Source organism: Rhincodon typus, chromosome 32, assembly GCF_021869965.1.
Source record: "Rhincodon typus isolate 14 chromosome 32, sRhiTyp1.1, whole genome shotgun sequence".
Taxonomy (NCBI): Eukaryota; Metazoa; Chordata; class Chondrichthyes; order Orectolobiformes; family Rhincodontidae; genus Rhincodon; species Rhincodon typus.
This window is the reverse complement of record NC_063363.1, coordinates 2,178,052-2,191,435: the sequence shown is the minus strand read 5'-3', so window position 1 is coordinate 2,191,435 and position 13,384 is coordinate 2,178,052. Positions and strand designations below refer to the sequence as shown.

At 44.1% G+C, this 13,384-nt stretch overlaps 1 protein-coding gene across 1 annotated transcript in view; it reads left to right on the top strand.

Moving 5' to 3' along the window:
- The window catches only part of LOC109937336 (glutamate receptor ionotropic, kainate 4), a 152,845-nt gene extending 144,831 nt beyond the window's left edge, over positions 1–8,014 (top strand). Inside the window, exons 14-15 of the mRNA XM_048615532.1 lie at positions 7,386–7,495; positions 7,837–8,014. Of these exons, the coding sequence (XP_048471489.1) occupies positions 7,386–7,495; positions 7,837–8,014 (288 nt within the window). The remainder of the gene's footprint in view (positions 1–7,385; positions 7,496–7,836) is intronic.
- The last annotated feature ends 5,370 nt before the right edge of the window (positions 8,015–13,384 follow it).

The following is a 13,384-nucleotide window of genomic DNA, read 5'->3' as shown; positions in this document are numbered from 1 at the left end:
GACTGACCTATCCCCTGCCTACCTCCCCACCTACCCTCACCTTTACTGGCTCCATCCCCACCTCTTTGACCTGTCTGTCTTCTCTCCACCTATCTTCTCCTTTATCCATCTTCTATCCGCCTTCCCCTCTCTCCCTATTTATTTCAGAATCCCCTTCCCCTCCCCCATTTCTGAAGAAGGATCTAGGCCTGAAACGTCAGCCTTCCTGCTCCTCTGATGCCGCTTGGCCTGCTGTGTTCATCCAGCTCCACACCTTGTTATCTCAGATTCTCCAGCATCTGCAGTTCCTACTATCTCTAAGGCATTTAAATCTCCTGGCTTTCAAAATAAGAAAGACTTTTAAAATGTGTAATGCTTGCTGTTTCATTCTGTTTATTAACACAGTCCTGGGAGATATCATTATAGGATTTATATTGCAGGGCTGATTTCACGGTCTACATACTGCCCACCAATTCATGGTTTGATTGACAGTTCCAAATGTCTTCAATGTTGCACGGTCTGCTTATTTTTAAAAGGCTGAGTTTTCTAACAAAATGAATACATCAATAGAGTGGTAAGGTACACATTTTGGCATGGAGTGTGAGGGACCAATGGGGTGTGTGGGGAGCCTGAACAGGCATGAATTGGTCATTTGAACTGTGTAGGGGAGTGATAGGGTGTAAAAAGCTCAGGCTAGAGGGGATTTTCTTTCTGATGTTGTCATATTATTTTTCTTACAAATCCCAGAGCAGGGAGGCCAACATTTCACATAGTCCATCTCAGTATTCAGCAGCCTCTGTGGTTGCCTCCAAACTATTTCTGGGGCAGTAGGCCCAACTTTTGTTAACACCCTCACCCCAAAACAGGAATCTGACCATCTGGGGCACCTTCTCCCAAGTTGGATTTGTGGAATTGGGAATTGTACCAATTCTGCACCCTTGAATGAGATGTGAGAATTCAGGCTTTTGTAATACATTTTGGGAAGCAAGATCCAGAATTATCCAACATGAAAAAGATGCTGTCCAGGCCTTCACATCTCTACTGGAGCTCTGCACAAAATTCACTTGGAATTATTTGAATTTTTAAACTTCTTTCATCAAATGTTTAAGTAATTAATTGTTCTCAACAATTCAGGATTGCATTTCTACCGCTAGTTTTTCAAGGGGCCATTTCATACCATCACATATTTCTCCATGAAAAGAGGCTGCAACATCACATGATGCTGAATCTTTCACCTTGTATTAATAATGTCTTAGAAAGAGAATTAAAGCATCTGAGGTGATGTACAAGAGTGGAAAGCAATTTATGCAATGAATGAAAGAGGTTAGGACATAGGAAGATGAGGCATACTTTAAGTCCAAAGAGTTCAAGTTTTGAGGTTTGTTTGTCATCACAGTGAATGAGGGGAATATGATTTTGTGTTTCTCTTTATTTTCATCATTATCTTTTTTCACCTCATTATCATGATTGATTCCTTTGCAGAACTTTAAGGTACAAGTCAAGCGTGTGATGGAATACTCCACACTTTGCTGGATGGGTGCAGTTCCAACAACCTTTTCCTGCAATTTAGGGGACTGCCGTCAGTATCTCAGTTGTATTGAAATGTGCTCACAGTGGCTGTGAAGTAGGAGACCAAAAGATAGTATTAAGGATCAAGTCAGACAGTGCTGCAGGAAGCAATCTTTATCCACTGGAAGAGCTGTTAGTCAGGATACTTTTTTATTCATTTGTGGAATGTGGACATTGCTGGCTGGCCAGTATTTCTTGCCCATCCCTAGTTGCCCTTGAGAAGGTGGTGGTGAGTTGCCCCTTGAACCGCTGCAGTCCATCTGCTGTAGTTTGACCCACAATGCCCTTTAGGGAAAGAACTGCAGAATTTTGACTCAGGGACAGTTAAGGAACAGCGATACATTTCCACGTAAGGATTGTGAGTGGCTTGGAGGGGAACGTGAAGGTGGATGCTTGTGGATGTGGTGCCAATCAAGCAGGCTGTTTTGTCCTGGATAGTGTAAAGCTTCCCAAGTGTTGCTGGAGCTGCACCCATCCAGCAAAGTGGAGAGTATTCCATCACACTCCTGACTTGTGCCTTATAGATAGTGGACAAGCTTTGAGGAGTCAGGAGGTGAGTTACTTACTGCAGCATTCCTAGCCTGTTACCTGCTTTTGTAGCCACTGTTAGTGACTGATTAACAGGTGTACAACAATAAAATTACCATTGCAACTTGTGAAATGGAAACTATTCATTAGCTTCGACTCCCTTTTTCTGTTGGTTTCATTGCAAAGGAGTCATCTCTTCTTAGTTTTTAGCTTGCAGCATCCCTTCCTTCCGATATAGTGCAGTATTAGAAGGATGGGATGATGAGATTAACAACAACAAAAGCTAATGCATTTGTTTAAATTTAATCCAGGTAGGTCGACTCTAATTGGTCAAGGCAATGAATGCACAGAGAAACTAATCAGAATGGCTGTCACCTGTTTTGTTGAGTTGAAGCATGTGAATACATGTTCTTTCCAGTGGGAAGCTAGAAGATTGGGAAAACTATAAAGGTCAATAGAAAGCCGCAAAAAAGGCTTTAAAGACAAGTAAGATAGATTATGAGACTAAACTAGCTCAGAATATAAAGACAGATAGCAAACATTTATGTATAAAACAAAAAAGAGTGGCTAAGGTAAATATTGGTCCTTTAGAGGATGACAAGGGGGGTTTACAAACAGGAAATGAGGAAATAGCTGAGGCATTGAACAGGTATTTTTTGTCGGTCTTCACAGTCGAGGACACAAATAACATGCCGGTAATTGATGACAAAGAGACTAAGGTAGGTGGGGGCCTAGACACGATCATTATCACGAAAGAGGTAGTGTTGGGGAAGCTAATGGAGATAAAAGTGAACAAGTCTCCTGGTCCTGATGAAATGCATCGCAGGGTACTAAAAGAGATGGTGGGAGTAATAGCAAATCACTCATGATAATTTTCCATAATTCGCTGGACTCTGGGGCAGTTCCAGCAGATTGGAAAACAGCAAATGTGGTGCCACTGTTCAAAAAAGGAGGTCGACAAAAATTGGGGAATAGGTCAGTTAGCTTAACTTCTGTAGTGGGGAAAATGCTTGAATCTATCATCAAGGAAGAAATAGCAAGACATCTAAATAGAAATTGTCCCATTGGGTGGATGCAATGTAGGTTCATGAAAGGCAGGATATACTTGACTAATTTGCTGGAATTCTATGAAGACATTATGGGCATGGTGGACAACGGGGACCCAGTAGATATGATGTATCTGGATTTCCAAAAGGTATTCAACAAGGTGCCGCACAAAAGGCTGCTGTATAAGATAAAGGTGCACAGCGTTACGGGGAATGTATAAACATGAATCGACGATTGGTTAACTAACAGGAAGCAAAGAGTGGGGATAAGTGAGTGCTTTTCTGTTTGGCGAACAGTGACTAGTGGTCTGCCACAGGGGTCAATACTGGGACCACAATTGTTTATAATTTACATGATTTGGAGTTGGCGACCACGTGTAGTGTGTCAAAGTTTGTGGAATACACTAAGATGAGTGATAGAGCAAAGTGTGCAGAAGGCTCTGAAGGTTTGCAGAGAGATGTAGATGGTTTAAGTGAGTGGATGAAGGTCTGTCAGATGGAATTCAATGTTGATAAATGTGAAGTCATCCATTTTGGTAGGAATAACAGTAAAAGAGACTATTATTTGAACGGTAAAAGAACTGCAGCATGCTGCTGTGCAGAGGGACCTGGGTGTCCTTGTGCATGAATCACAGAAGTTTGGTTTGCAGGTGCAGCAGGTAATTAAGAAGGCATATAGAATTTTATCTTTCATTGCTAGAGGAATTGAGTTTAAAAGCAGGGAGGTTATGTTGCAGCTGTATAGGGTGCTAGTGAGGTCACACCTAGAGTATTGTGTGTAGTTTTGGTCTCCTTACTTGAGAAAGAATGTACTGGCACTGAAGGCGGTGCAGAGGAGATTCACTAGGTTGATTCCAGAGTTAAGAGAGTTGGTTTATGAGGCGAGGTTGAATAGACTGGGATTATATTCATTGGAATTTAGAAGAATGAGAGGGAATCTTACAGAAAAATATAAAATGATGAAGGGAATAGATAAGATAGAAGCAGGGATGTTGTTTCCACTGGCGGGTGAAACTAGAACAAGAGGGTATAGCCTCAAAATTGGGGGAGCAGATTTAGGACTGAATTGGGGAGGAACTTCCCTCAAAATTCCCTGCCCAGTGAAGTAATTGAAGCTTCCTCATTGAATGTTTTTAAAGCTAAGATAGATAACTTTTTGAACAGTAAAGGAATTAAGGGTTATGATGAGAGGGTGGGTAAGTGTAACTAAGGCCATGAAAAGATCACCCATGACCTTATTGAATGGCAGAGCAAACTCGAAGGTCCAGATGGCCTACTCTTGCTCCTGGTTTTTATGTTCTTAGGTTATGTTCTTTCTGTCTGCTAAGTATTAGTACCTGTGTATTAATATACATGTGCATTCACAGCATGCCACATTGCTTGCCTGATTTGCAATCTTAAGTGGTTGTCAGTGTAATTCTTGGCACATGATATAATTTAGCAAATATTGTCTATTTGTGGAATCAGATCTAATGTTGGATAGTATGTTTTGAGTTTTGCAAGCAGGGGTTGATTCGATACAACCAGTACCTCTCTAGTTGCAGATAGCTGTGCTTGCCTGTGCTTGCAAGACTCAAAACAGTGTTCAACATTGGATATAATTCTGAGCGTGTTAAGAATTATGCTGACAATCAATTCAAGATAAGTTCACTGTGTGGCACACTTCTGTGCACTTGAAACTACATACATTAATGGACAGTGGTCTGATTTTGCAGACAGAAAAACATGCATACATTATGACTCTTCTGATGAATCACCGAAATTGAAAATTTAACTCTGATTTCTTCCCACAGATGCTGTAGAACTGCTGAGTTTCTCCAGAAATTTCTGTTTTGATTACAGATCTCCAACATCTGCAGTAGTTTGATTTTGTTGAGCTCATTTTCATATTTTGCACTGTTATTCAGTGAGCTGATCACCACACAGGGTTGTGGTTATGATTGGGTAGCGTAGTGGATATGTTCAGAATGTGTGGAGCTATTAATGAATTACTGTTTAACAGAACATTTCTACAGCTCATGGCGCAATGGTCCCTTTCAGAGATTGGTCTCCAGAGCTGCAGAGAAAGCTACAGGATAATGAAGATTTTTTTTCCTGATGTATCCCATTCCAATTTGTCACCAAACATCAAGAATGCACAACCATGCACAAAGATGTCAGAATAAAGTTGGACCACTGTAGGTGGTTGATGAAATGTTATATTTTGCGGAGTACTTTAACACATATGGAAGGTGGAGATTGGCAGGATGTGGGCTTGTGAGGAATGGTTTCCATGCAGTACTGATATAAGCAACAAATATTGCATAATATTGCATTACTGTTGGTTCCAAGACAGGTTCAAACTGAAAGAATCATTTGCTCTGCTTATTTCAGAGACTCAAGGCACTTTGTCTCTCAGTAAAGCCTCATCTCTGTTTTCTGCTTAAGGAAATCAAAGAGACAAAAAAAGACAGCCTGTGATTGATTTGAAGTTGTGACCCTGAAGTAAACCTGTTACCCAGAGGCAGGATGAACCCTAAATATTAGGGCAGATTTTTCCAGAAGAGAATAAGTCCAATGTTGGACCCATAAAATCATAAGATCTTAAGAACTCGGAGGAGGAGTAATCCATTCAACCCATCAAGGTTACTCCACCATTTAACAAGATCATGGCTGATCTGATTTTCACCTCAATGTTCCAACTGGATCTCTATAAAGCTTGACTTTTCTGTAGGAAAAAAAATCTGTTAAACCAATCTTTGAGTATATTCAATGGTCCAGTGTCCACTGATGACTGTGAAAAGAATTCCAAATATTGACAACCCTCAGAGAAGACATTTTTCCTCTCATCTTAAATTGGAGACCCCTTATTTTAAAATTTTCCCTCCTAGTTCTGTATGTCCCACAAGGGGAAACATTCTCTCAGCATCTATCCTGTCTTATTTTTCAATAAAATCACTTCTCATTCTTCTAATCACAAGTAAGTTTTGGACTAACTTACTCAACCTTTCCTCTTGTGACAACCTCTTCATCCTATGAATTGGCCCAAGTGAATCTTCTGTGAACTACCTCCAACATAAGTATGTTCATCTTGAAGACAGCAAAATTGTACGCAGTCTCACCAATGCCCTGTACAGTTCTAGCAAAAATTCTGATTCTCATCTATGTCATTAATATAGACTGGAAATAGTTGAGGGCCCAGCACTGATTCCTGTTGAATCTCCATCATTTATAGTTTGCCAAGCTGAAAATGATTAATTTATCTCAATTCTATTCCCTGTGAGTTAGCCAATCTTCTATTCATACTAATATATCATCTAAACACCATGAGCTCCTATTACGTCCATAACGTGGCACCCTTTTGAAAGCCATTTGAAAATTCAAATACACTACATCTACTGGTTCCCTTTATTCACCCTACACAATCAACTGGCAGAAGCTCAGAAGCCTCAGCAGATCCACCAAGAAAGCTGGCCTCAGTGACAGCAAGGATAATAAGATGGTGCGGCATCATGGCTCAATGGTTAGCACTGCTGCCTCTCAGCACCAGGGAGCCAGGTTTGATTCCAGCCTTGTCTGTGTGGGTTTCCTCCAGGTGCTCCAGTTTCCTCCCACAATACAAAGATGTGCAGGTTAGGTGGATTGACCATGGGAAATGCAGAGTTACAGGGATAGTGGAATGCTCTTCAAAGGGTCAGTGTGGGGTCAATGGGCTGAATGGCCTGCTTCCACACTGTAGGGATTCTATGATGACTTTGTCTTGAGGCACCCTCTAGGAGAGGAAAACATCTAAATTTTCTGCTGAAGCCATGGGTAGATCCTAGTGTTTGGAGAAATCCCTCCAGTGATTGCATCAGAGGTCATTGCAGCACACTCCTTGAGCTTTGGAGCCTCTGGTTCTGTATGATTCCCTGAGATGATGAAGAGGCTGATTCCACGCAACTGGCAACCTCCCATAGAAGGCCAGCAGCCAAGAACGATCACCCTCAATTTGGTCTTCAATTAGCTGCAAACTCCCGGTAGATGGCTGACTTACCCACCTACTTTCCCATTGCACAGCAACTGCCCAGTGCTTAAACTGTGTTGGGACATCAGTCTCATATTTCACTGGTTGCTCCATCTCCTAAGACACCAGTAAAATCTCATCCTTTGTTTCAAGTTCCAGTTCAAACTTGTGAAAATTCACATTTCATTCATCTGTGTATATGTTATTGTTTAGTGTTATTCCTGTTGCACTAAACAGATATTCCATGTCAATTATGTCCTTTCCTTACTGTATTTCAGGGTAGGAAGCCTGGTTATTTTTCCTTCCTGGACCCTTTCTCTCCTGGTGTTTGGCTCTTCATGGTGCTTGCCTATCTTGCAGTCAGTTGTGTTCTCTTCCTTGTAGCCAGGTATAGTCATGTGGGTGTCCTGTGAAACCATTGTTTGTTATATTAAGTCCCTCCATATGTACATCGTTGTCTTTGCGTATTTGATATATTTTTAAAAGTCCTGACATTGACTAAAGTAGTGAATTGGAGTAAATCACACAATGAAACAAGCTGAAGATTAATAGCTATTAATGATTTGTGTAGATTGTTTTAGCTTATAATGTAGGCAGTATTTAGGCAACACAAAAATCTGCCAATGTTCTCTTATGCAATTGATACATTTTGACCAGTTGGTTACAAAACACTGTTGAATGAGCATTTTAACAGCCTCTGTACTTTAGATGTAATGATTTCTTTTACAGACTGTCTCCTTATGAGTGGTATAACCCACAACCTTGCTTTAGAGGAAAATGTAAAGTATTGGTCAATCAGTACTCTCTAGGAAACAGCCTCTGGTTCCCAGTGGGTGGCTTCATGCAGCAAGGATCAGAGATCATGCCTCGAGCACTCTCCACACGCTGTGTTAGTGGAGTATGGTAAGAAATCTCCAGTTACTAAACCTGAGAAACCAATTGATACTTGGTGGGATAGGACAATGGTTACTTGAAAGTAAAGTATAATTAAAAGGCTATTGGGATGGAGGATGGGAGTGCGAGTTATTGGATAATTCTACCAAAGTACCAACATAGACATGATGGATCAAATAGCCTCTTTTTATGTGTATCAGTCTGTGATCCTATGATGAAGAATTCTAAACAGTAAATATTCCAGCAAACTATTTTAAAGTATGGACATAAGGTAGTCAAAATTTCATGAATTAAAAATAATTAATTCCAGAATGACTGGCAGGATATAGCTACCAATATTAATTGACTTTTACCTGGGTAAATTATTTTGGCCAAACACAGAAGGTATGATGTAATGGTCAATGTCATTAAAATGCTGTCCCACTGCCACTTCGATTACCTCTCCAGCTTTGCTCCCCAAAATTGGGTCCAGTGCTATACTGTCCCCTGGCTGGACCTTCTAATTGTTGACATAAAAAACTTTCCTGAATACATTTCAAGAAATCTGCCCCCTCTAATCTTTTACACTATGACTACTCTAATTAATGTTGGGGAAGTTGAAATCCGCTAATGTTATCCTATTATTGTTTTTTCACACCTGAGTGAATTGTTTATATGCTCCTCTGTTGCCTGCTGACACTGTTTGGGAGTCTATAATACACACCCAGCAGTGTGACAGCACCTTTTTTTTATTCCTAAGCTCTACACAAAAAACCTCATTTGAAGACCCAAGATATCATCCCTCTTTCCTACAGTAACTGACTCCTGACTTAATAATGCTACACCAACTCAGTTTTTACACCCCCCTCTCCCACCATCACCACCACCCCCCCACTCCCCCACAACCCTTCCTGCCTGGAGATCCTATATACCAGAATGTTGAGTTGCCAATCCTGCCTCTCCCTCAATGATCTCTTTGTAATGGCAACATCACAACTCCACATGTCAATCCATGTCCTTAACTCATCTGTCTTACCTGTAATACTCCTAGTATTAAAGGCCATCCAGCTTCACCTTACTCCCTTGAAACTCAACATAGCTGAAATTTCTCTGTCTTCGATTCTGCACTAAAATATACTGCATCCCCATTGTTCTAACACTGTGTGCCCACCAACTGCTGAACTATTTTAAATTCCTCCTAAACCCAGCAAGGATGTTGGTCCCATTCTGGTTCAGGTTCAGACCATCCTGCTTGTACAGGTCCTACCTTCTCCAGGAACGGTCCTAGTGATCTAGGAATCTATAGCCCTCCCTCCTGCACCAACCCTTGGTGTTCAGTAGATTTAAAATGTTAATTCTGTTTCTCACACCACAGATGTTGCCAGAACTGCTGAGTTTCTGCAGCACTTTTTGTTTCAAAGGTAGTGCACAGTGTTCTGGAATAGAGAATGGTGAAATGATACTGAATTCTACCTGGAGACAAGATAATTTGTTTTCATCATCGTGGGGAAGAGGCCTAGGCTGAAACCCATAAAATTTCAGGTGTTACTTTTCACAACTTGACACAGAGGAGGGGCAGCTGCTTATTCTGCACATGAACCTGAATTCAGAATAAACCTGGAGTAAGAGACTGGGCATAACTCAAATAGAGGAAAAGACTGCCATTGAATAGGATACTGAAGAGAACTATTTTTCAGTTGAGGATGGAATTTGTGGACATTTAAGAACCAAGGAATTGCCAGAGCGGGCCTTGCCACAGAAATTCAGTTTAAGGATACTCAGAAGATTTAGTGAAGGAACATTCAAAGGACATTGGAAGACTCACCTGGTGTAGTAGGGAGAAGGAAACATGTTGAGTGCATGGAAAACAAGATGGCAAATGGAGTACAATGTGGGGAAGCATGAGCTTATTCATTTTGTTCGCAAAAATAGACAACTAAAATACTTTCTTAAAGTGCCCAAAATTTGTAAATGTTGATGTTCAGAGAGACTTGAATGTTCTTCTGCAAGGAACACAAATTTAGCATGCAGCTGTAGCAAGCAATTCAGAGAGCAAAGGCATATTAGCCATGCTTGCAAGTGGATTGGAGTTCAGAAATAAAAAGGTCTTTCTAAAATTGCATAGCATTTTGGTGAGACCAGATCTAGAATACTGTCTGTAATTTGGTTTCCACATTTAAGGCAAGATATAAGTGCACTGGAGATGGTACATCAAAGGCTCAATGGATTGTACCCTGGAATGAGAGGTTTATCCTTTGATGAGAGGCTTATCCTTTGGTGAGAGTCTGAAATAAAGTGAGCTTCACCTGTAAGGATCTCATTGAAACATTCAGGATTCTGAAAGGGCTTTGCAAGGTAGACATTGAGAGGATGTTTCTGCTCCTGCTGGAATCTAAAACATTATGAAACAAGATATGGAGTTGATTATTCAGGGTTGAGATAAGGAGAAATTTCTTTCCTCAAAGGGTCGTGAATCTTTGGGAATCCCTATCCAGAGGGTCGTGCATGCTGAATCATCGATAATATTAAGGCTGGGAAGGCCAAATTTTGGGAGTCTCAAGAAATAAAGGATTTTGAGGAGCAGGCAAGAAAATGGAGTTGAAGCCCAAGATCAGCCATGATCATGTTGAACAGCAGAGATTGCTCAATGGGCTGAATTGAGCACTAGTCTTACTTCATGCATTGAAAAGCAGGGAGGATTGTGGAACTTAATCTACAAGACTACAAATTTGCTGATAATGATGTGGAAGTGCCGGTGTTGGACTGGGGTGAACAAAGTCAGACGTCACATGACATCAGGTTATAGTCCAGCAGGTTCATTTGAAATCACAAGCTTTCGGAGCGCTGTTCCTTTGTCAGGTGAAGTAGAGCTGCACTCCGAAAGCTTGTGATTTCAAATAAACCTGTTGAACTATACCTTGTGTCGTGCGACTTCTGACTTTGCTGAGAATATGGCAAAGCTAACAAACTGGTCATAAGAGACAACAAGGTGCAGGGCTGGATGAACACAGCAGGCCAAGCAGCATCATAGGAGCAGAAAGGCTGACGTTTCGGGCCTAGACCCTTCATCAGAAAAGGGGGAGGGGAAGGGGGTTCTGAAATAAATAGGGAGAGAGTGCGAGGCGGATAGAAGATGGATAGAGGAGAGGAAACAACCAGGTCGAAGAGGCGGGGATGGAGCCAGTAAAGGTGAGTGTAGGTGGGGAGTTAGGGAGGGGATAGGTTAGTCCAGGGAGGACGGACAGGTCAAGGGGGCGGGATGAGGTTAGTCGGTAGGAGATGGGGGTGCGGCTTGAGGTGGGCGGAGGGGATAGGTGGGAGGAAGAACAGGTTAGGGAGGCGGGGACAAGCTGGACTGGTTTTGGGATGCGGTAGGGGGAGGGGAGATTTTGAAGCTTGTGAAATCTCTTCGGCCCTGAAACTGCTCGACCATGTCCTGAAGCAAACCAGGTACTACAGCCACATCACCTTTCTTAGCACCTGCCTACGGAACCAGATCATCCCCAATGGACCACAATCCACATTCAAGCCTTCCCAATTTGGCCCCAACCGTGACAATATCTACACTCATGGCATTGAGATCCTTCAGAAGCATTTCTCCCTGCAACTCCTGAAACACACACTTGCAGCAATGCGCCGGCATCTCCAGGCACTACAATCAAGCCTACCCCAGCTCAGAGCCTCCCTCTCCCAGACCTGCAAAGGACCTCTCCTGTTTTTTATTCTTCGTAGGATCCACAACCTGAACTCACAATTCTGCTCAGCTTTATTGGACACTAAAAACCGTAAGTACAGTAAACTTACTGATGCCTACCACCCAAAACGGGCTTCCTCCACCCCCCAAATCCCCAGCCGTACCCAGGACCTTCCCCACAATGTGCCCGCCGCCATTGGCCATGAGGCCACTATCGGAGAACCCACAGATGACATCACATCCGCCACCGCCGGGTTCCCCACTTCCGGGACAGCAAGCACCATCGCTGCCGTTGCCACCGCCTCCATTTCCGAGACCAACACCACCGACACTGAAGTCGCGACTACCATCACCGCTACTGCCGCCGCCTACCCCACTCCCCCCACCGCCGACGCCACTCCACCCATCACTGACGCGGATGCAACTCCACCCACTGCCGGCGCAACTCTGCCCACCGCCGACGCCGACGCAACTCCGCCCACCACTGACGCCGACGCAACTCCGCCCACAGCCGACGCCGACGTCGCTCCGCCCACAGCCGATGCCGACGTCGCTCCGCCCACAGCCACCAGCTCCAGAGGGGACAATAGCACCCAGCCCTGCCGAGTCTTCACCATCCCCCCAGACCTCCCCCTTACTGAGGACGAACAGTCAGTCCTCAGTAAAGGGCTCACCTTCGTCCCCCTCCACCCACAGATCAACGAATACCGCTCACGCTTGGACATAGAGCAGTTTTCCCGCCGCCTCCGCCTCCACGCTTACTTCTTCAACCGTGAACCTAACCCTCCCTCTACTGACCCCTTCTCCTGCTTTGAACACACCCCCTCCTCCTGGACACCACCCCAAGGCCTCCTACCCTCCCTCGACCTCTTCATCTCCAACTGCCGTCGAGACATCAATCGCCTCAACCTCTCCACCCCTCTCACCCACTCCAACCTCTCCCCCGCAGAACGTGCAGCCCTCCGCTCCAATCCCAACCTCACCATAAAACCCGCGGACAAGGGAGGCGCAGTTGTAGTATGGCGCACTGACCTCTACATCGCCGAGGCCAGACGCCAACTCTCCGACACCTCCTCCTACTGCCCCCTTGATCATGACCCCACCCCTGAGCACCAAACCATCATCTCCCAAACCATCCACAACCTCATCACCTCAGGTGACCTCCCACCCACGGCCTCCAACCTCATCGTTCCCCAACCCCGCACTGCCCGCTTCTATCTCCTTCCCAAAATCCACAAACCTGAATGCCCTGATCGACCCATTGTCTCCGCCTGCTCCTGCCCCACCGAACTGATCTCCAACTATCTGGACTCCATTTTCTCCCCCTTGGTCCAGGAACTCCCTACCTATGTCCGTGACACCACCCACGCCCTCCACCTCCTCCAGAACTTCCAATTCCCCGGTCCCCAACACCTCATCTTTACCATGGATGTCCAGTCCCTCTACACCTGCATCCCCCATGCAGATGGCCTAAAGGCCCTCCGCTTCTTCCTGTCCCGCAGGCCCGACCAGTCCCCCTCCACTGACACCCTCATCCGCTTAGCCGAACTCGTCCTCACCCTCAACAACTTCTCTTTCAATTCCTCCCACAGACAAAGGGGGTGGCCATGGGTACCCGCATGGGCCAAAGCTACGCCTGCCTCTTTGTAGGTTACGTGGAACAATCCCTCTTCCGTACCTACACCGGCCCTAAACCCCACCTCTTCCTCC